Source organism: Neolamprologus brichardi, chromosome 6, assembly GCF_056152115.1.
Source record: "Neolamprologus brichardi isolate AB-2024 chromosome 6, ASM5615211v1, whole genome shotgun sequence".
Classification (NCBI taxonomy): Eukaryota; Metazoa; Chordata; class Actinopteri; order Cichliformes; family Cichlidae; genus Neolamprologus; species Neolamprologus brichardi.
Window position 1 is genome coordinate 2,576,727 of NC_142109.1, and position 24,199 is coordinate 2,600,925.

At 40.4% G+C, this 24,199-nt stretch overlaps 1 protein-coding gene across 1 annotated transcript in view; it reads left to right on the forward strand.

Annotated features, from left to right (window-relative positions):
• Positions 1 to 3,268: 3,268 nt before the first annotated feature.
• The window catches only part of slit1b (slit homolog 1b (Drosophila)), a 79,452-nt gene continuing 58,521 nt past the window's right edge, over positions 3,269 to 24,199 (forward strand). The window contains exons 1-4 of the mRNA XM_087841475.1: positions 3,269 to 3,867; positions 20,308 to 20,379; positions 22,030 to 22,101; positions 22,219 to 22,290. Of these exons, the coding sequence (XP_087697601.1) occupies positions 3,620 to 3,867; positions 20,308 to 20,379; positions 22,030 to 22,101; positions 22,219 to 22,290 (464 nt within the window). The 5' untranslated portion in view covers positions 3,269 to 3,619. The remainder of the gene's footprint in view (positions 3,868 to 20,307; positions 20,380 to 22,029; positions 22,102 to 22,218; positions 22,291 to 24,199) is intronic.

A 24,199-nucleotide genomic window follows, 5' to 3' on the forward strand; every position in this document is an offset into this window, starting at 1 on the left:
TTGTTTGAGTTAATGTTTCAATTAGTGTTTCAGTTTCAGGCTGGAATGAAGCTGAAATTGAAGCCTTCGTTGCCCAGCAGCAAACACACAGTACCCTTAAATGCAGTGACAGTATTTGCCCACTGAAGGGTGCTGTTGAATAATGCAGATGTCTGTCTCCAATTGTGTTTTCAGATTAATGACGTTATAATAGCTTCTTGTGTCTTGGAAGCACTCATGAGCCAGTTAAGGTTTTTTCTACATACAAATACACTTTAGCTTGTTACATATTGTTCACTGTTGCCATGAAGCTTTTTCATGGCAGTATCACCTAGTATATTTCACTTCCCGCCCTCAGCATACTCGGTGATCAGTTGTTGTTATCAATAAGTAAACGTAAGCCCATATTTCCCATGAAATTGCCCTTTAACATAAGATGAACTAAACAAAATTTTAGTATGGAAAACTAACCGAGCTTATCCCTGCAGTAATTCTTCTATTAATTACACATGCAGATCTGTGATTGAAGATGACGATACAAAATTCTCAGTGCCATTTTCAAAAGATGTTGTTTTAATGCAGTTTTATAGTAGAAGGATTTCCTGTTTGCATATATTTCGTTAACTGCGCAGTGTGCTCCTTTAGTCCTGCACACAGATGAGTCAGAATATTACGACCGCCTGCCTGTTGTTCATGTGCCTGATGTGCAGTCCAAACAGTTTGGATACGGGACTGCTGGGGGTCCTGTCCTGTTTCCTGACACCAGGACTTTGGCCGTGTATCTTTTGGGTGAGTCGAACTAGATTCTGCTCATCTGGACAATTTCAGTGGGAGAAACGTTTCGTCGCTCATCCAAGTGACTTCTTCAGTCTCAGCTGACTGCAGGTTTCCCCAACCTTATAAACAGTACATTTGCAAAATGACTGAAGCTAGACCACTAAATGAACAAAGGGCTGTGAGGTCAGTTCCTTGATCATTAATATGCAAATTGTCATGACCATTGATCAACAACCACTGATCAATGGCCATGAGTACCATTCACAGAGAGTTGGGGAATGGCTGCAATCACAGCATTGTAAGATGGTGAAAGATGAACCCTTAGGCCACTTCCTCGCTTCAGAGATGGTCTTTCCCTTTTCGTAGATGGTTTTCCCAACCATTTACGTGAGACTGAAGAAGTCACTTGGATGAGTGATGAAATGTTTCTCCCACTGAAAACGCTACATCCAGATGAGCAGAATCAACCTTTTGGGATTTACTTGGCTGGATGACTGAGCATGCATCAAGACATAGATTCGGGAAAATTTGCCTTTGTTCTGTCATTTCTGAGCAGTTTTGTTGACCCACCTGAACATCACGTTGTAATGAAATAACTGATGTGGCTTCACCTGTGTGAGTTTTATGTGAATGTTTTGGGGACTGCACCGTTTATCCCACCACATATTCATACGTTGATTTAGATTTCCAATGTTTGTGCAGTTTGTGTTCTCTAATTTATCAGATTTACCAAATAATTTAATGGACAAACTAATTTCATCAACATTTAAGTCTTCCCTTGTTTTCAGGATTAAAACTTTTATTGACAAATTGCATTACATGTAGGGAAAAACACTAGAGCTCTTGGGAATTGATGCCTTTGAGACCAAAGCATCTGCTCTTTACTTCCAGAAATCAATTCAGACGCGTCTGCAGTAAAAGCTCCCTCCCTGCCTCGACACCCACCCCTGCCTCAGACAGCTATTATGACCCTAGAAATAAGGGGGACCACCCCCTGGAGATGTCAACATCTTGTCTCCCTCTCTTTGTTACCGAATATGGCCAAATGAGTCATTCAATTCAGTTGCACAAAGGAAGCAGCCGGGCTCTGCCTGTGGCCAATTTGTTTTCCATCACTTCTGAAGTGCGGCGGGTTAAATTAACCCGTCACTCTGAGTCTGCCGGGAGAAGACAAAGTGAGGCCACGAGCAATAATCACTCATGTATAGTGGTAAATAAAAAGCTGGGTAAACTGTGCCCTCCGGGTGTTAGCAGTCACACTGGAAGGTAATAACAAACCAGATCTATCTCTGAGAGAAGCTCTGACTACACTCCACAAAACCGTTGTATAAAACTGTGAATCAGGAATACATTTAAGAAGGGATACAAGCCAAAGAACTGATTTTTTCTTCTTATGATGCACCAATAATGCTGTACCTGAAAACCATTTAAGACTAACTTATAATACAGCTGATTGGCAGAACATTACATTTAACAACAACTTCTTCTTCTTCTTTTTAACATTTTTTATTTATTTTTTTCTGTAGAAATCTGGGGTTTATTTTAATGTTAAACTGAAGACCTAAATAATTCACAACTTAGAAGAACAAATCAATAAATGAGCAAACACTGTTTCCTTGTGGATTTAACACCTTGTCACTGGTTGTACTGTAGATTTGCAGCTGTAAGTGGCTTTTCTTCACGGTATCCCTGATAGTGTTTTTTCCCCGCTCCTTTTTTCCTTGGTAGTATGGTGATCACAAAAAGCCGAAGCCAGGGTTTCTGTGGAGACTGGGGGAAAAAACTCTGCCAGGCTCCATTTGAATTTCAAAGCCTTGCCAGTGAATTCATAATAGACTTCTGAGTAAGCTCTGGCAGCTTATGGCATTCCAGTTATGCCAGTCTCAGCCCCCCCCCCCACTTTCCCCAACCAACCCAAGTTCCTGCAGCTCAGTGTGCAGTCTTGGCACTGAGCCGTGGCCAAAATAAATAAAATAAAAAATCCCAATTAATCCGCAGTACAACTTCCAACCTCTCCTTTTATGTCACATCTATTGTTTCTCCTTTTCGGTTGTATTTTCTCGTGCTTCGTGGTGATCACAATTTACTCTTCCCTCTCTTCCTCTCTCCTTTCTCATCATGTTCGTGCAGCCTCGGGCTCTTTTTTTTCCCCAAGGGAGGAGACCGCATGTGGGCGAGCGAGATAGACAAAAAGAAGGAGAGGGCAAGAGAGAGAGAAAGGCTGCTGTCACCTTCAGTGATGGTGGCGGCTCCCGCTACTGCTGCCACTGAATAGATGTGAGTTCACTCTGGGTACTGGTGTGTGCGTGTATGTGTGGAGTTTGGATGGGGGGGGGCATAGGAGGAGTCTTGCTGCTGTTATTTGTAAAAGCTTTTGATGGATGATTACTCTGTGTGTGTGAGATAGAGGGAGTGAGGGAGTCCCCCCCCCCTCCACACCCCCTTTCTTTTTCTTTTTTTTCCTAGTGGCTCACTGTTCAGTGCACAATGACTCAATGAAAAGTAGAGGGGAGAGGCGAGCACACTGTACAGCTGCATGAGAGAGAGAGAGAGAGAGAGTAGAAGAAGAGAAGCCAATTGGAGGGAGCTCTAAAGCTGGTGACAAGTAGAAGAAGAGGACATACTCGTATTTTTTCCCTCCTCCTTTATTTCCCTGAAAGGCCACTCCAGGATCAAGTGGCAGTCGTTCAGTTTGAGCTGAACTTCTCTTGGCTATGCTGCTGTCTCAGCCCCTTTAAACACTCTCCTGCTGGTTCTCACTTCTGTGAAGAGGTAGTACTGGTCAGTCATCCCGGGCAGAAGGAAGAGGGTAGGATCTGTTGGCTGGTTTCTGCAGTGTTGGGGAGCTCCGCAGGAGAGCAGAATGCCTGCTGGAAAAAGAGGGGATGGAGCTGGGTCAGGAGGCTGCGGGACGATCGCAGTGGACACAGGCCGGGCTCCTCAATCTTGGATGCAGGTGGTGTTGGCGTGGAGTGTTACGGTGCTGTTGGCAGGTCACGGAGGTGCAGAGGCGTGCCCCACTCCCTGCAGCTGCCTGAGCAACACGGTGGACTGCCATGGCCTGGGGATCCACACTGTGCCCAAAAACATCCCCAGGGGCACTGAGAGGCTGTGAGTACATGTGCATTTATATTCTACTGCACCTCCGAGGACCAAATGTGTATAGACACACGGTAGGATGAGGGGAATCCTTCAAAGTGACGGCATATAGCTGCTCTTCATTTAAATAAACAAGGAGCTATTTAAATCTATGTTAATTATGAGTTTGAGTAAAGGTTTGCTTTATAGGTCAACATATCAGTATCTGCAGGAATATAATCTCACGTGTGTAATTGTTAAAGGGCAAAAATGAGAAAACAAGGATGGAGTATCAGAGTGAACAGGGTCTACAGTGGATGATTTGAGGCATTTCACAGTACGCGTTGCATATTATTCCTTGTTTGTGTCAGTGTATATTCTGTTGTGGTTTCTCTCTTCATCTGTTGCCTGTTTAACCTCAGAGAACATGCACACATGATTGATCCACTTGAGTTTCAGGATTCAGTTGCTGCTCAGCAGCATCATTTCTCCACATCTCGTTTTTCCAGTTATATGTTTAACTTTCTTTTTTTTTAAAAATCTGCATCTTTTCAAAAAGGATGTATCGTAAAACTTCAAAAAACTTCTTCTCTTTTTTTTAATCCATTTTCTTCTGTTTCTCTTTTTATTTACTATAAAATCACGTCTTAATTTTTTAGTGGGTTTCCTTTCAGTAGGGCAAATGCACCGTGGAAAGAAAGCAGTGATAAAGAGTTCTCCCGAGCGCTGCACACATACCTCAGTCTAACGCAGTCAGTGCACAAATGGTAGGCAGTGGTAATGATGTGCTGGCCCACATCACATTAACATTTACAGATTCGCTCAATATCGAGGCACCTGAAAAATAAGCACAGGAAGAAATTTGATAAATCTGAATCTATGTTCCTCGCTTGCAGGTCATAATCTGCACAGTATTTTCAGACCAAATCTATTGTTTAGGCCTCTGTAATTAAAAGTATGTATTTTTAGCTTTAATAGAGTGTCAGGGCTGACCTACTGATCTGATTTTGATGAAACCAAATTATAACGACCCTTACATACTTACATGCTGTACAAACCTTCCTCGAGTGATTGTGGTTTAGTTGTTGGTTTCTTAGGTTTATAAAAATGTCTAGTTTTACAACAGCCTGTGAAACACCATGGTAGGGTTTATCTTCTAATGCAGTAGATGATGACTGCTGGTAAAATCTTGCTGCATATCTTTGCTAATGCCGTCTTGTGCTCGGTGTCTCGGTGTGCGAATGCTACATGTTGGCGCAAATTATCACCTTTACCAATGTGCCCTCTGTTTTTGACTTTGATGGACTGCCTCTGCTATGACTCTATGGTACAGTCAAATATTAATTTCTGACATCAGGTGTGTGGTCTGCCCTTTTTTGGCAATTATTCGTGCAAATAAGCACAATGCACCTCAACAGCGGACCCATGGATGCAAAGCAATGCTCCAGTATCAGCAAACGCAAACTCCGCCGCAGTGAGGACAAATAAATTAGGAGGTACTTAATCTGTTTCTCTCCGCCTCTGAAGGTATGAATTGACTGGTTGTCTCAGTGCCTGGTGAACATGTATGTGTTTGTATATGGTGAGTGTATGTGTTTATTTCAGGTTGTTGAGTGCCCGTGTATGAATAATTGATGACTTTCAGGGGTGCCAGCAGAGAGATACATTATCCTTGGTCCTCTCTGGTTTACTGTAGCGTGGAGGATGTTTTCCCCTCTAAGCCTAATAGCTTTATGATCGGGAATGGGGGCTTGGGCTCTCGGTCAAAGAGAAATGGCCTGGAAAAAACTGTGAGCCTGTAGACACACTTGCCCATTTTTCTATTTATGTGAGATGGTGAGATATTAGATGGTGCTCTGCAGGGTGAGAGTAACTGATTTCACCTAATTTTATTGCCATGAATGCCGGCACAGGTTCATTTAGATGAGCAGAAATGGGTAATAATATAAATTCTGCCTCCAGCTTGGTAATGTGGAAATGAATGCAGCTGTAGAGTTTTTATCTTCAAATGTAAAGCATGTTGAGGCAACTGTTGTTGTGATTTATATGCATAAATGTGTATAAATGTGCATAAATGTGTAAATGGTGCTCTGGATAATATATGGAACACACTGTTTTTTACTTTCCATGGAGATTATGTGTTGGACAGAAACTGATAGATACTCATGGTGGCATCTATAACCAGAGTAAAACAAAGACTTTGATGTTTAGTTTTTCAGTCTTTGACTTCCAGACAAAGGCCCCCAATTGTTTTCTCTCCTACTGGAGGTGGGATAACCTGGACAGCTTCTGACTCAGCTTCAATAATGCAATCTGATCAATATGGATGTTGGTTTAACCTGTGCCGCTGTCTGAAATGGGTATCATGCTCTTATTTCAATCAATCGGGCTTTCTATACATAGCCAATGTGACCTTTTGACCCCTGAGTTGCGTCTTGATTCCGCATTCTTCCCATCACGTGGTTATGTAGACTCAGGAAGACCCTGCCCTGCAGTGGAGAGGAACGACTCATTAGACAGCTATTTGTTAAAGGTCTTGTCGGCCAATTAGCATGTAAAGTGATCTGAGTGTGTGTATCAGCTGGACAGCTAGCCACTGGGGGAAAGAGAGTCGGCGTGATTGTGTGTGTGTGAGGGAGCAAACGAGGGAGAGAGAGTGTATACAGTAATCCCTGGGCGACAGCCAGCAATAAGAGGGTCATTTATCAACGTGACTGCACCAGTCAAACTAAACACCCCTCCTCGCTGGGATTGTCATGGCAACACTGAAAAATGGATGCCCCTTTGGGCCCTGATGAGCATGGTTATTTGAGAAGAGGAAAGTGTGTGTGAAAGCCATAGAGAGGAAAATGTGTGAAGAAATGCCGATGAGTACAGGAACGTGTGTGCTGGTACTGGACAAAACACTGCACTTATGAGGTGTTTGTGAAGGACTTTACTGAACACTTACAGGTTGTTTTTGGAGTTTTCTGGTGCTGATCCATTTAGTTTGTGTTTAATCCAGATTAAATTATCGTCATAAATCATAAAAAACTTGTGTTTTTCCTGCTCTTGCTTTCATAACCAGGGCTTAGAGTCAAGTGGATCAACCTATAAGAAGGGCAGCATGATAAAAATAACCTAACTGTCTGACAAAAATAAATAAACAGTGAGTTAGGTACAGTTAGTCAGCGTGATTCCTGGCTCAGGGGGCTACATATAAGCAGAATCGGTGCATGTACATTAAAGCCAATAAGCTACCACACGAGTTAAAACATATGTGTTTTCCTGTTTCTTCTGATATGAAAAAATGTCTGTTGTGCTTGAGTTCAACTCTAATTAATCCTTCTCTCACCCCAACCGGTCGCAGCAGATGGCCCCGCCCCTCCCTGAGCCTGGTTCTGCCGGAGGTTTCTTCCTGTTAAAAGGGAGTTTTTCCTTCCCACTGTCGCCAAAGTGCTGCTCATAGGGGGTCATATGATTGTTGGGTTTTTCTCTGTATCTATGAAGCGCCTTGAGGCGACTTTTGTTGTGATTTGGCGCTATATAAATAACATTGAATTGAATTGAAAAGCCCTATAAATAAATCCATCAATTTACACTTTAGTAACAAAGTGTCTAAAGATACAATTTTAAAACAGGTTACTTTCTAAGTAATTTGACGCTATATAAATAACATTGAATTGAATTGAACTCTAATTAACAAATCTCACTAAGAAGATAATTTATTTGTATTGCTGTTCATTTTTAAAGGTGTCTAAAAATTCTTTCTTTACTAATTTCACTGTAAAAAGAAATTCAGAAACAGCATCGATTACTTATAAAGGTCAGGATGGTCCATTAAATACTTCGTGGCACAGAAAAGTCAAAACTGTCGCTCTCTATTAGGAAATTAACTTAAATGTAGCAATTAATGCACTTAAAATGTCCCCTTATATCTTAATACATGATGCAATATTAAATAATGTGTCGATCAAATGATCAGTAAACAAACACTAAATTTAAAGGACGGCTAACTTGTTTGACTGGACAGAATGAGGTGAGTTTAGGAAAATCAACGGTCCAGTAATCTAATAAGCCACCACACCAGATACCTTGAGTATTTCTCGTTATGTTCCTTGTGGATATTTACAGTGTGGACATCACTCCACCTTTTAGTTGTTGGTGTGAAACTGATGTTCGTGTGACTGAACTTACTATTTTCACGAGTCATGACAGAAAATGTATCGTAATATTAAACACATTCTTTGGCAACATCAAGGTGCGACCTCACTGAGTTTGTGTGTCTGTAACACTGAAAAGCGTTTGTTCCAGGACTGGCATTTCTTAATTAGAGATAATGCACATTTCTGCTGTTTTAATCAGCCAAACAAAAATGGTCTACACTCTTTAAAGTGTCTCCTTGTGTCACTGCGAATGAATCCAAAACACAATTAGAAACACGAAATCTTAGAACAAACCTAAACTCTGCGTGCTTGTACGTGGGAGAGAGTGTGAGAAAGTGCAGGTTAAAGTCTGTGTCAGAATCTCAAGTTGATGGTCTTTGTGTCTAAAGGAGAGAGAAAAATAAATGTGCGCGCGTGTGTGTGCGCGCGCGCTCACAAGTCAAACGTAAACAACTGAACGAGCCAGTCTCCTGCCACGCACGGTAGCCAGTCATGCACTGCAGATTTAAAAAGCACACTCCTGCTCTGTTTATTTCTTTTCCTGGATGGCATCATTATATAAATTGGGCATAAATCACTGATGGAAATGTTAATCAGAATGTCTGCTTTCATAAGTATGTGTGTGTCATTACGGGTAGCTGCCAGCAAGACTGCTAATTGAGTGTGCGCAGGATTACTGTTAGCGCCGACGCAGTGAACAAAGAGCAGGAAACCGAGATGTTTCGTGCATGCGCGCGCACACACACACTCACACACACGTGTGGCAGCTGGTTTTGCCACTAATGAGGGACTCTAACACTAATTCAATGAAGATTTACCTCTCACCATAAATCCAGATAGAGATACAGATTTAGCTAACCTAACCTGGATAGCTACTTACTTTAGTTACAAAGAGGTGAAGAGCTTAATTGTGACTCTAATAATAAAACTACTTACAGGTGGAATATTTTCCCCTTCAGTATTTGTTCTGTTTTACTGTCAATTTCATATTTTCCGGTCCTTTCTTTTTCATTTACACTGACGGCCACCTCAGCTTTTCCCACTGCCCCTCTTTCTCTCTCCACATCTCTCATCTAACCATTCTTCCTGCGGCCCCTCAGTGGAAAAGGCGCCCCTAATGAAGTGCCATTAGACCTGTGCATGTTTGCTTGACTCTTAATATTAGTCTCATTCACCTTGGTGTGACTGGGGAGAAAGAGAGTTAACAGGAGAAAGAAGCAAAAGAAGTGAGAAGGAAAGCAGGACGAGAAAGAAAGAGTTTTCTTTTAAAGTTGGCAGGAAAAGAAGAGAAAATGTGAAGGAGAAGAAGTGGCGAGGATGGGAGATGATGAAAGGCATAAGAGTGATAATAGAAGAGGGAGGAGAGAAAACTGAAATTGCCTTTCACATCTGCAGTACAGTTTAGTGTTGACTCGGTAATCTTTCACAAAGTTGGTTTTAGACAGATTGTAATTTATCAATAAAAGCTGCCTGGTTTTCTTTTCATGTCAGGAAATGACTTTGTTCCGAACAGCAGAACTTTTTGCTGCCACTGTTTATTTCATGTATCCGTGAGTCTCTGGGTGGAATATTGGTCATGGTGAGATCTGGGGCCAAATGAAGCCCTTGAGGGCTGGCTGGAAACAACCCGTGAAACCTCCTGCTCCGTAGCATCTTGTACAGATTGTTCTGTTTTCATTTCACCAACAAAAGAAAGAGCCCACCCTGGGTTGCAGTGAGAGAGGCAGGAGGGGACATGCTTGGAGTTTCAGTTGATTTTCTGCTTCTACCTCAGATTTTCTTCAGCTTCTCTTGATGACAATTAAGCCAGTTTGATGTGTGTTTAGACTTAGCAACATCAAGATCCTGACAATTCAAACTTAGCATGATGGATCTCTCCATTTCTATCAGAACTGTGGTTTGTAACTGTGGCCAGCTGAATATGATCCTGGTCTGTAACACACCATTGGCACCAGCCTAGTCTCACAACAAAACATGAAACAGTCATGAAAAAGCAATAAGTTTTTCTGCATTCATGTACAGAGCAATCACATTTTATAGCCTAGTGTTCACAAATTTATAAGTAATTGTTTCAGTGAGCCCCACTTGGCACCCCAGCCTGACCGACCCAGGCCTTAGAGCAGGAGTGGGGAACTCCAGGCCTCCAGGGCCGGTGTCCTGCAGGTTTTAGATGTGTCCTTGATCCAACACAGCTGATTTAAATGGATAAATGACCTCCTCAACATGTTTTCAAGTTCTCCAGAGGCCTGGTAATGAGCTAATCATTTGAGTCAGGTGTGTTGACCCAGGGTGAGATCTAAAACCTGCAGGACACCGGCTCTCGAGGCCTGAAGTTCCCTACCCCTGCCTTAGAGTCAATCCTTATCCCAAAGTTACGGATCTGTACTTCACGTCAGACGCACACATTTTGTCCAGAGAAACCAGGTGGCCTTATCAGCAACCAAGAAATCAAAGCTTTAAAAGACATAATAGCAGTTGTATTTTTACCCAAGTTGTTGCTTATGTCTATGTTTAATCCTAACCAAGATATATACTACAAATGATGTGTGAGGTGTATGACTTAACCTTGGGTGTTTGATGTAAGTAGTGAAATGATTCGCCTGACCTCTGATCGATTGACCCCTGTAAACACTTTCCGACTGGGTTTAAGTCCTTCATTCATCTCTTTTGTAAATTCTGCTCATATGATGCTTTAAAAGGATCATCTGTGGTATGCTCATTGGCTAACAACTTCTGATTGATACGTTATTTGCAAGCATTTTCACAGTCAGCCCCACTCTTCTTTATCACATCCATTTGAAAAAACGTGTTTTGGCATTAAGGAAAACAATTATTTCAGAGGTTCAGAATGGGACTTCATACACCACGAGAACTACATTTATCTTTTAGACTTTTTATGATTGAGATGACACAACATCCTTGGAAACGCACCTGGCTTAATTAGCTCCTTTAATGTGATGTTTATCTCTAATAAGGTCTGGAATTCAATCACAGCTAACCTAAAACAAAATCAACAGACGTGTTTAAACCAGGACCAAAATGTACAAGAGCAATAACTGAGGACAGCAAAGCAGCAGTATATTAATAAAAAGTAAAACTATAAATCTGCAGCCACAAGTCTTTTTGTGTCAGAGTGATATAAATGTCATAATGAGACACTGGACTTGAGGGTCTGTGCAGATGCCGGTACACCTCTTTTTTTTCTGACTGCATGGGCTTGTCCATGAAGATTTACATTACAGTCCACCATCCACGCATTGAAGGCGCCGGACTTCAAAGATGTATAACAGGATTGGTCAGTGGGCTGATGTGTCTCCAGCTGTCCGCGTCTGTGTCGACAACATTTATGATCAAGTCTGAAAGGGGGGTTACCTGGCAGTACACAGAAGCAACCCCATGTGTTGGGTTCTGAATTCCAACTCATAACAGCTGCACTGAAAAGATGAATTTAGTGGCCAAGTTTTCTTGGGTTCAAAGACAATAACAGTCTAACAGCATAATGTAAGGCTTGTACCACTGAAAATCCTCCAGTGGACCATTAGTTTCTGCTGGGTAAATTAACACGGTGCCCCCTTAAATGCACTGCAAAGGCACAAATTCTAGTAAATTAGTGCTCACGTATTTTAAAAAATAAAATAAAAATGAAATTCAACTACCGAAAAATAAGAGAATACTTCTTGGATGGCGTCTTCAAAATTAAGCGTCATTGGCCCTAAATTTGCCTTTTCCACCAGTACCTACTCAGATCGGCTCGACAGGCTTTTCTGTTGGGTGGCTAGGGTTCCAAGCAATCAGAAAATGTGATGTCAATAGACTAGATGCCACCGATTGCTAGTAAGTGGGGTCACTCGATGAGTCACGAGAGCATCTCCTTCACGAAACCCGATATTTTTTAAACTCGACAACATTACAGGACTTTTGGCCGTGTTGCTATAATTGTAACGCAAAACGATCGAAACCAAGTCGAGTCGAGTCGAGTCACATCGAGCCAAGTAGGTACTAGTGGAAAAGGGCTATTAGCTATCATGCTCCATCAACCTGGAAACACAGTTTCTGTTAGTGGACTACAAAAATGGAGGCTTGCTAGTCCTGAGATTTTTATTTTACATTTAAAAAGACAAAGCAACAAAAACATATTTGACTTTTTAGCTAATATATGCCTGTTACCTAGTCAAGGTAGGCAAAACAATTCATAGCTGCATTTAAATAACTTAAGTGCATTTCTAGGTGCAGCAGTTATTTGGTTACAGGCTTTTGCATTGTTTTATTTCAGTGCTGTTTTCATGGTGTATCTGATATCCTGCTGTTAGTGTTGTTCCTGTGTCATTAAAATAATGTTAGAGGATCAACATTGCATCTGACCATGTCATAGCTTTGGAAGTTGGAGGGGAGAGAAAGCCTTTGCCACACGACAACTCTCTTCTAGAACAAATGGTTGGTATTCCTAATGTTTTCTTTATTATTTTATATATAATATAATAAATATATTATCAGATTTCCTGTTAGCCAAATTCAGGTTACTCATATTGGTTTGCTAACGATAGTTTATAATACCATTTGCTGACTTTATTGGCTAATGCTAACTGAATGCTCAGACATGACTAATCAGTTGCAATATCTTGATGCATGCTCAATCATCCAGGTAAGTCAAGTCCAAAAGGCTGATTCAGTTCATCTGGACGTAGCGTTTTCAGTGGGAGAAACATTTCATCGCTGATCCACATGACTTCTTCAGTCTCAGCTGACTGCAGGTTTCCCCAACCGCAGTCTATTTACACCTACAGGCCAGTGGACACTATTTCAATGATGAGGAGGTACACAACCTGGACAGGAAGGAGCGCGGAGTCAAGGAGGCCATATACGTGAAAAGGGAAATACCATGTTTGAATCAAGGAGGGAGCCTAAGGGTACATCTGTCACCATCTTACAATGTTGTGATTGCAGCCATCCCCAACTCTCTGTGAATGGCACTCATGGCCATTGACCAATGGTCATTGATCAGTGGTTATGATAATTTGCATATTAATGATCAAGGAACTGACCTCCCAGGCCGGTGGTGCTGGTTTCAGTCATTGTGCAAATGTACTGTTTATAAGATTGGGGAAATCTGCAGTCAGCTGAGACTGAAGATGTCACTTGGAATAGTGACGAAACGTTTCTCCCACTGAAAATGCTACGTCCAGATGAACAGAGTCAACCTTTTAGGAGTCACTTGCAATTGTGATCCTGTACCAACACTTTTATGAAGATGCAGAAATAACAGAAACACAAGCACAGAGTTTCTGTTTTCATACTGGTTTGCAACTTCTTTTCCTTTCTTTCTTTCTTTCTTTCTTCCTTCCTTCCTTCCTTCCTTCCTTCCTTCCTTCCTTCCTTCCTTCCTTCCTTCCTTCCTTTCTTTCTTTATTTCAAATAAACACAGTTTCATAAATTTGAGGTTTTCAGGATTTTTCAAACTAAAATGACACCCACACCCTCTCGACGCCCCCCATCAATCATTCGTTAAAATACATGCAACATTTAGGAGCTGTTAACTTGCTTTTGCTGTGTGTCATGGTAAACGGAGATTGATGCCGACACTTTGTTGACAGTGGTTTTAAACTTACCAGAAATAACAAAACAAACTTAATGTATACTGCAGTCTTTAGAGATTTAGACAAATCCATTATTTGGGGTGAAACTTGACTTGAGATTGATTTGTTTTCCGTTTCTGGACTCCGTCCATTAAACAAGTCGGTTCCTGGCTGAGACGTGGCTTGGTGGATGTCAACAAAACAAATGCAGTTTCAGTTAAATACAGTTTTGCACCACAGTTCCAAACAAAGAAACCCGATGAGATGGAGGTTTAGGATGGGACTGCATTGCAGTGTTGTTTAGTAAACAGGTGATGGAGCAGAAAACGTCTTAGATTTCCTTGTTGTTTATTCCAGTCTGTTAAGACTGTATGCTGTTGCTCTCTCTGTCTCTCTCTAATGACTGTGTGTGATTTTGTGAGGAGGAAGATTGTGTTTGTGCTCGGTGTGTGCAGCTTGATACTTCACCGGCCCCTCCGTCTTGTACGGATGCTCAGTTGACTAGCAGATTAAAATGACCCATTTGCATCGACTGGCCGAGTGCCTGCTCAGATGTATCTAACGGTGTTTGTGTGTGTGTGTATTTCTTTAATTGTATTCTGCTTTATACCAAAGCTTACTGGTATGTATTGCCATTCTTCTTATTTACTTATTTGTCATATTTCTTTCTCTTTAAATTAATTTTTAGTTTTTAGCCACTTTTTAGTAGTTGGAGACGTTACTTTTTTAAAGTAGGAAATCTCTGTAAAAACTCAAGTAGAGCGCCAGAATGTGAAGAGTATTATAGTAGCTGATGTGTGCTCAAATAAATCTTAAGTTGTTTCTTTTTGACTCCTGGCATTCTTACAGTTTGCCAGTCTTTCTATTCAACAACATAAAGTGAACTGTACTATATCTTATATCTTTACGTTGTTCGCGCCATCCACCAAACATACCCCATCTCATTGTCTTATTAAGTCGCCCCAATTACTGCTCTCCTACCATGTCAGATGTAACAGTGGAAAGCAGAGCTGAGCGGATCAACTGCCTCATTGCCCACTAGGGCGGTGATGGTGTGTGTGTGTGTAAGACGCGTTCTGCTTTAATGAGATATTGTTTGGCAGAGTCGCCACTCGAGTGGAGTCTGTCGCTTAACTGACCCCTGACCCCGACATGCTGCACAAAACTCAATTAACCACGCATCACTGAGGCTGTGTTTGTGCTCGTCTCTCCCCTCGTGTCCCTTTCCTTCTTCTTATACAAAAAGACAAAAACTAATTATGAGCATTTTCACATTTAGCACCTTATCATTTCTACCTTGGTGTTTTTCTGAGCATCCATACATGTGAAAATGGTATCATCATCACCATTGTACTGTATATGCCACTCTGCTTCCTGATGCTTGGTTCGTCTGTGCCGTTTAACTGTCAGTGTAATTTCACACACATCCAGGGAATTATTCTGGACCCCCTGCCTCGACCTGTTGCCATCCACCCCTCCCTCCCTCTCTTATAGCCAATCCCCTGCTTTTGCTTCCCTCTCTTTCTGTTCAAATGACCTTCTTCATAACTCCTTCATAAGGCTATGCTCCTTATATATATATATATATATATATATATATATATATATATATATATATATATATATATATATATATATATATATATATATATATATATATATATATATACATAGATAACACAAGTAAACACAAAATGTATTTACTAAATCAGGGGTGTCAAACTCAAATACACAGTGGGCCAAAATTCAAAACTGGAACAAAGTCGCGGGCTAACATTAATATTTATTGGAAAAAAAAATCTTCCTCCAGATATAAGAATGAATCTTTTCTTATGGACTCAAACAAGTTTTGCTGAAAAACTAAATATGGAACAAGCAAAGCTTAATACTAAACAATATATATATTAGCTGTATAATACCAGTAGGCCAGCTCTAATAGTAATTTGGTATGGCTTCGCGGGCCAAATGTAATTAGGCTGCCGGCCAAATTTGGCCCACGGGCCAGAGTTTGTCACCTATGCACTAAATGAAGGTGTTTTTTATTGGGGGTAAAAAAAAATCCAAACCAAGCATTGAGAGTATGAATGAATATATTTTTTGAGGAGCTGAAATCATCTATTCTAATACTTGAGATGTTGTATTTAATGATACCGTATGTAACTATAAGCCATAATTAGCCATATTAAAACAAAAAGGCTTGAAATATTTCACTTTGCATGCAATGAATAGAAAATATGTTAAAGTTTACCTTTTTGAATGAAATTACGAGAAAACAGAATTTTATGACAATTTTTTCAGCTTTATTTGATAGACTCAGTGAAGAAAGGATGGGAAAGTAGGGGCAGAGAGAGAAGGGGGAAGACATGCAGCAAGTTGCTGCGGGACGCACTCGAACTGGCCCTTCTCAGTCGTATGGCATGTGGTTGCTCAACGCACTGAGCTAAACCAGCGCCCAGTTTTATGGCAATTCTTTTGAGATTCACCAGTAAGTTGACTACCCAGAACTAATATGGTTTAGGTTTTCCTATTGGTACCAAGGCAACTCCAAACTGTCACTGGTATGGGAACTATTTAGGTGCCCTGTTGTGTTTTGAGTTGCAGGGTGGGCCCTATGATGTTTGTTTGTGCTGAAGGATGCGCTGTTACCATAGACGGTGTTTGGCTTGGTTTAAACAATGTTCAAGTGGACCAGTCTTTGAAAACATTTGCTTACATCAGTGAAGCATTACACTGGAGGTTACAGTAAAGTGTGTGAATATTTAAAGGGGAATTATTCCAAATTTGTTTATTTATTGACAAACTAATCAGTTAAGTACGAAATTATTTAGAAAATGACTATTAATTAAAAATATCATCCATGCGGCTCTACCACAGTTTAATTCTAACAGAGAGACCCTTCAGTGAGGTGTACTTTAAAAACAACATAAATGGCCTTCTGGGTTTTCTGTGTCTGTCTTTTTACTCGGCTAAATTCATGGTAATTTATGATAAACACATAACTCAAGAGTAGATTATGTTCAACATTTCATTTTAAAAATGAAGTTTCTTTAGAAAAAGAAACGTTTAAATATTTGGGAATAAATGTAACCCGCACAATGATGGAGTTGCGGATTCATAATTTTGACACGTTGTTAGAACAAACATCACAAGATTTTAAAAAATGGACAACACTTCCAATCTCATTAGCAGGCAGAATAAATATAGTTAAAATGGCAGTCTTACCAAAATTTCTCTGTGTTTTCCAAATGATTAAGACAGATTTAGACAGATTAATAGCAACATTTATTTGGAAAAATTAAAATCCCAGAATGGAAAAAACATATTTGGAAGTACCAAAAGAGGCCGGTGGGCTAGGGTTGCCAAATTGTATCTTTTAACACTGGGCGGCTAATATCACCAAATTATTGCACTGGAAATATGTTTATGAGAATAGCGAGGGTGAGGCTTGGGTAAAAATCAAACTGATGTCTAATCCACTTCCCCTCAAATCAAAAACAGAAAATAACAAATCCAGTTGTAAGAACATCTATTCGAATATGGCTTCAATTCAGAAGGCACTTCTGTTTGCAACAGGTTAGTAATTTTTTGGCTGTTGCTTTTAACCCTTTTTTGCCATCCATTTTAGATAAAGCATTTCATAATAATAATGGTTTGAAGTTTTTTTTACAATTTATTTTCAGGAGAAACTTTTAACACCTTTGACGCTCTGATGAGAGATTACAACATACCAACCTCACATATGTTTAGATACCTGCAAATACGAAGTTTTGCAAAAGCATTGTTTCCTTCATTCCCCTACCTACTTCCTAAAAATCAAGTGGATAATATTTTGGAAATAGATCCTTTTGGCAAAAGGCGAATCTCCGTCATATACAAACTGATACAGAGCTTAAGGCCTATTACTTGGGAAAAAATAATTGGGAAACAGACATTGGGGTGGATTTATCTGATGATGAGTGGAGATCTTGCTTGAATCGTATACATACTTCGTCCCTTTGCATTCGCCATGGTTTAACTCAGTTTAACATTCTTCATCGTCTTCATTATACAAGAGAGAGGCTTTTCCCAGTAGCCGATCCTGCCTGTCCCAGGTGTGGACATAATCTAGCAAATGAGGGTCACGTGATGTGGTCTTGTCCTAACCTGGACAATTACTGGGGAAAATTCAGTGCTTGATTTCCACATTGGCATTTTTGTGTTATGCCACCTCAATACGAAATTAGTCAATCTCAGGAAAATGCCATAGCATTTGCTACATTGCTTGCCAGTAGACTGATTTAGACCGCTACAGCATGCTGCTACATGTTTTCAACTATTTGGTTGCTGAAAGAAGACAGCAGATTTATGTGTAAACACATCACAGATCCTTTCATAGTCATTAAGGACACAAGAAATTATGATAGTAAGCAAACTTTGAGTATTTTTTCAGTATAGATTTGCATTAATGTGAACCTTCAACTAAGAAAATGCACTGTGAGGATTAAAAAACAACTATTTAAAGCTCAGTCTGAGACCAACATCAGTTGACTAATGGACATTTGGACAGTTTTGTCGTTGCTACTCCATCAGGTCTTTTTGTTAGTTCTGTGAGTGGCCTGTAGCTCCAGTTCACACACCCAAACCACAGCATCCACTGTCTCTCGGTTTTTCTTTCTCTTTTATAAGGCACAGGACAAGGTCAGGCTCTGCTCCACCCATTACAGTAGCACAGGAACATGACACTCTACACGCACGCACACACATACACAGGTACACACACACAGCTCATTTTACTTGTCCTTTCACAAAGCCTCGTGGGAAGAGTGACATCATCCCTTTCTTTCTTCACAGCTGTCAATCAAAGTAGATAATGAGGTCACAGGGTTAAACCCCTCCCATTTAAGAGAGCCTCTACAAGTGTGTTGAAACGAGTGCCTGAAATGAGTTCAGTATCAGGTAACACACAGCAGCGACAGTTCATACCTAAACCTCCTTGGGTGACTTGGAACAGATGCAACAGTAGAGCGAAGCAGCTCGAGGCTATGCTCGTGTGAGCTGAGGACTCGCTTGTCAAACAGTAGCTGTTGCATTTGAACAAATATCTGGAAGAAAGTAATTTTCTTCCAAGGGACAACCTTTTACAATTTAATAAAAGGTTGTCCTCAAAGTGAACTCCCAGTGAGGAGACTTTGTTGACACGAAAGTGAATGAAAATAACTTCAAAGAGCAGCAACGAAGTGCTGCACAGTATTAGGATATTAATAGAGTGAATAAGAAAGATCTAGTTTTTTGGACTTGGACAAGAGCCACACTTGTTAAAAATAACAGTAATAGTATATGAACAGGAAACAAGTTCCATCTGAATTTTGTAAGACTGAGTTGGCCAAAATAATCACCAACCGAGAGAACAAAAAAAAAGGCTGAAAAGTCTCGATATCTTATAGTAAAGTTGAATTTAATTACTGCCTGGTTGCCTGTCGGATCCAACTGTTAAGCGGCTCAAACACAATATAGAACTATAGCATCACTATTTATATTCTAGTCAAAGTCAGTACATGTGTGAACATTTATCTAGAACAAACTAATAGTTATGACAGCTGAACAGCCAAATCCTACACATCGTCAGCAGGTGTTCTTTGGAATGTAGATAACACAGCTTGTAATGCTCAGTGAAGTGGCATATTCAACATTATGCACTCCATACTGTATATAAATACCACTTGTTTTGCACAATATCCAACTACGAACCTCTGTATATTTTATATATTTATTTTATTTTTACTCTATTTAATTTGTAAAATATGTATACACACACACACACATATATATACACACATGTAGACATACATATTTAGTATACACATTCAGTAATATGCATACACTCTTATATTGTACCTATATTTATTCATATAATTCTCAGATTTAGCCATTCTTATTATTGCTTGTTCTTATGTTATTGTACTTTGCACACCTCTGTTGCTTGTGAAGCTCACACACAAGAATTTCACTCACATGTACTGTACCAGTGTACCTGCACATGTGATGTGACAATAAAAGTGATTTGATTTTGATATAAACTTCATAACAAGCAGGCGAGACACAGTGAAAGACTCTGATTTAGTTATTTATTTATTTATTTGTTTGTTTATTTGTCTTTGTTATCTACAACCTCCACTGGACTGAACTTAGTAATCGTTTCTATAATATTTAATTTCTATATAATAGTTTCTTGTCATTTGTCATGAATAGAACTGAGTAGATGTGTGTGAAAGGCTTCTTGGAAAGACTGAAAACCTGGGTGTAAAAATGCGTACAGCACAGAATTGTTGTGTTTAACAGATTTGATAGTTGTGTGACTAATTTGTGCCTTCCTGGAACAGGCACTTTGTCACACAGAAGAAGTGTTTTAAGAACATAACTGGACCTTAGCCCGCCTCTAGTTCCTGCCTCTGTGAGTCTGCATACTTCAGCCAGGGGAACAAATTCAAATTCCTTCAAACCAGCTTGTTTACATATTTCACTCAAGATGTCCTTTTCAGTTTCATACGTATTTGTGATGCCTGGAACCGAAGCCTCCAGCCCCCCGTGGCCCTGTGAATTGGCTAAACAGAAGAAAATGGATCGTTGCACGCATCGATCTTCCAAACAAAATAACTAGTTTGTTAATGAAATTGATAAGTTACACACTGTTCCTAAGATGTTCTTTGATGTTTTTAAAGGTTTGACGTCTTTATGTCAGCAGTTCCTTTATGTGCTGTCTTCTCTTTGTTTTCCAGAGACCTGAATGGAAACAACCTGACAGTCATCACCAAGACAGACTTCTCGGGTCTCAAACACCTCCGAGTCCTGTGAGTTATATCTGCCTTTACTCTTATGGATATATTTTATGGGTTAAAATTAAAGCACTCATCCCATCCAGAGTGGCTTTCACACCATTTCCTTCTCTACTTTCATTGCCTTCAGGCTCATTGTTGACAGGGCAACAGCTTGTATTTGTTACGAGATTCTTTCCCACATTTCTGTCCTTGTTTGAGGTCTGATAGGAATGTGGGAAGCATAGCTGTGGTGCCACGTAAAGCTGACAGGTGCTTGTCTGGTGTCAGTTTTACTACAAGGAGGGTTTATCTATGACCTTTTGACGTGGAAGCACTGTGCCCTTGGGGAGAAACTGCATGAGCAGTAATTTCCTGTGTTAACTTGAGGACTAGAACTGCAATGAGTGTCAGTGATGGACATGATGACATGTCCCGGACTGATTATATCTCTGGAGACCTGATCAGAACAGATTAGCAGCCCACTGGGAGCCCTGGGCGTACTGCTGTCAGGAGGGTAAAGTGTTACAGCAGTAGGGGTGGGTATCGTTTAGGTTTTATCTGATACCAGTACCAAACCGGTACTTTTGAAACGGTGCCGGTGCTTAAACGGTGCTCGAACCTGTGCTTAAAGAATGGAGAACACAAAATTGGTCCAAAAACCTCTCATGTTCAGCTGTTTCTTTGTGTGTTAGCTTACACACGAACAACATTAAGCTACTCACGCAGAGAAGAACGGCTGCTGCTGCCATCATCATCCGTCATCATTTCTGCTACACTGGCAGGGCTAGGGGCCAGGACTCTACTCTTTGGGTTCTTCGGGGATGTTGCTAACTCCAGGTCCGATAACAGGCACCACACCTGCAGTAGATGTGCTCGGTGTGAGGTCTCGCAGCAAGCTATCAAATACGGCGCATTTCTCGGCTTTTTAAAAAAAAAAACGCTATGCATCGCCAGGTGTTTCATCAGATTTGAGGTGTTACCTCCTTTGACAGTATCACAGTATCAGCTTAAAGCACTTGTTGCAGGCTGCTGAGTTTGCATCTTTTGCTGTGAAGTACAGCCAGACTTTTGACCGCTTCGCCTCGGGCATTTTCAATCTGTAGCTCTGCTCTAAAAGAACGTACGTACCTGGGCCCGCCTACTACGCTTACAAAGGTAAAATGATTGGCTAGAATCCAAAGTGTATGACATTTCAGGGAAAAAAAAAGCACCAAAATAAAGTACCAAAATGTGGTCTGGTCACTACCGTTTATGTCAGAACCGGTGCCATTATGGCACCGGATACCGGTACCCATCCCTATATAGCAGTGGTATATGAGGTGGAAGATGGCAGTATGTTTCTCAAATATACAGATTCAAAACCAGTGTCTGAAACCAAAGCCTCATCCACACATTCAGCTGTTGACAAATAAAACTCAATTTTCATGTACATGATATTTTTACCCAAATTCATCAACACACTCATAATTAAAGATTAAGTTAAACAAAGGCAGAACACATCCTTGTAGAAAAACTACTGTATTTTCACAATACTCAGACTGAGATCGACCAAACATGACTCATGTTTCACAAGGAAGGATTAAAGCGTGTTACCAATTTATCAAATAGAAAACTGACTGTGTTATTTAATATCTCTTGATTTGTGCTTAAACAGTGAATCTTAATGTGAGCGTTTTCTTGCAGTCATCTGATGGAAAACCAGATCAGTAACATTGAGAAGGGAGTGTTTGATGAGCTGAAGGAGCTGGAAAGACTGTGAGAACACATTACAAAGACATTTACAAATATAAACCAAATTAATTTTTCATTCAACTGTTTTCTTTCACAGGAAATGATAGCTTTTTTTTCTTTGTCTTTTTTTTGTCCACACAGTCGCCTGAACAAAAACCGTCTCAGCCAGCTTCCAGAGCTGCTCTTCCAGAAGAATGAAGCCCTGTCTCGACTGTGAGTACAAACTCCAGAGCTCTGCGTATTTTCTCTCCATACCCTGCACCCTCTATTTGAAATCTCAGGACTTAGCTCAATGTCTCTGTCCTACACAATGCACTTTAGGGGTTTTTGCACAGTCCCATATTCAACTGATTAGAATGTGTTTATCTTGGCCATCAGGTATGTCCGCCATGTCCACACATGTACAGGGTCCATAAGTACTGGCTCCTACTTGTCTACCACCCTACAGCAGCATCCAGTGTCTATATCCATCTAAGTAGTTCTGTCGGTCTTACTTGGAGAATATCGGACAATTACAAATTGCAGTTCCCTGAACTGGCAGCTCTTCTTATCGACAAGGAAGGTCATAATAGGTCTTAAAGGATTATCTTAAAGGAGGTCTTTAGGATTTTTAAAACAAGCAGAAGTGGTCATTGGGGTATTTTTCCGCACCATCATGTGCATTCAGAACCTATTAAGCTGAAACAGTCTGATTTCTTTCAGATACACACTTAATTTGCATCTGTTAAAAGTGTGGTTCATTGAGCTCTAATCGCTCTGCTTGTTTGTTTTCATTATTTTATTTTTCATTCTTCTTCTTTTGCTTTGATGGTCCTGGTTGCTTTTGTGATGTGTGTATGTATGATTGGATTTGAGCAAGTGTATGTTTAAAAGGGAACTGTTGTGATTTCCCATATTTTCTTTCACAAATATACTGTTATGTAATGGATGCCCAAATTTCAGAAAATGAGGTCAGCACATGTGAATCAAAGGTCAGGGTTCAGACTGCAATAAATCCACTGATTCTTGGCTCTGTTTGATATCAAAGGTCATCTCTGTAGCCCCACAAACCTTCTCTTCTGTTCTTTTGTTTGCATTGAAGCCATCAATGAGGAAAAGGTTTCCTAAAGCGAGGCAAGTTAAATCAGAGAGAGGGTGAAATCAGCTCATCATCAGTAAAAAGAATCAGTATAAGATTATTATGAACTGTGAATCATGCAAAGTTACTCTATCGTAATCCAAGAATAAAAATCTGGAGCTAAAAATAATAAATAGTTTCCCCTTCATTTGTGGATAATGGATTATGTCTGCAGGTCTTGTTACGTCAACCCAGTTAAAAAGAATGTATCCAGCCTTCGTCCCTCCAAGCTGTTGTCTTAAATTTGTCTGTACATTAGTACAATACAGCGGTCCCCAACCTTTTTTGCACCATGGACCGGTTTATGCCCGACAATATTTTCACGGACCGGCCTTTAAGGTGTCGCGGATAAATACAACAAAATAAAACTAGTACCGGTACCGAAAAAAAGAAAATTTATTCATAACACACGTGAAAAGACCCAGGAAAACCGAGTAAACAATAAAAACGATAACAAAATAACGCTGAAAACCGATAAAACTATACATTTCACACCTGAGCCTCAACTCTCGCGGCCCGGTACCAAACGATATACGGACCGGTACCGGTCCGAGGCCCGGGGGTTGGGGACCGCTGAGCTAATACACAGATGTCTTGAATCTGGGTGTATTTTTGGATTATAGTGATCAACTACAATAGTCTAACACTGAAAATGTCTGCTACTCCAAGCTGTTTAGTCACTGACTTTTCTGATAAAAACAATTGACCTATTTTTCCTCACCCAGAAAACACTGCAAATAACCTCCCTCTAGACAGCAGAGGCACTGCAAATAACTTACAGGCTCCCACAGGAGCTGTAGGAACTGTCTAGCTTTAATTCAACATTTGAACACACACATAAAGAGCTTATTTTAATAACTGAAAGCTTGGACACAGTTGGTTACTGTGTGGATAAATGTGACTCTCTCTCACACACATGCACACACACACACACCTCAGACGCTTTTGTTATAAATGCGTGGTTGTAGTGTGAGATGGGGAAGGTATCTGCTACTGCCTGGAGAT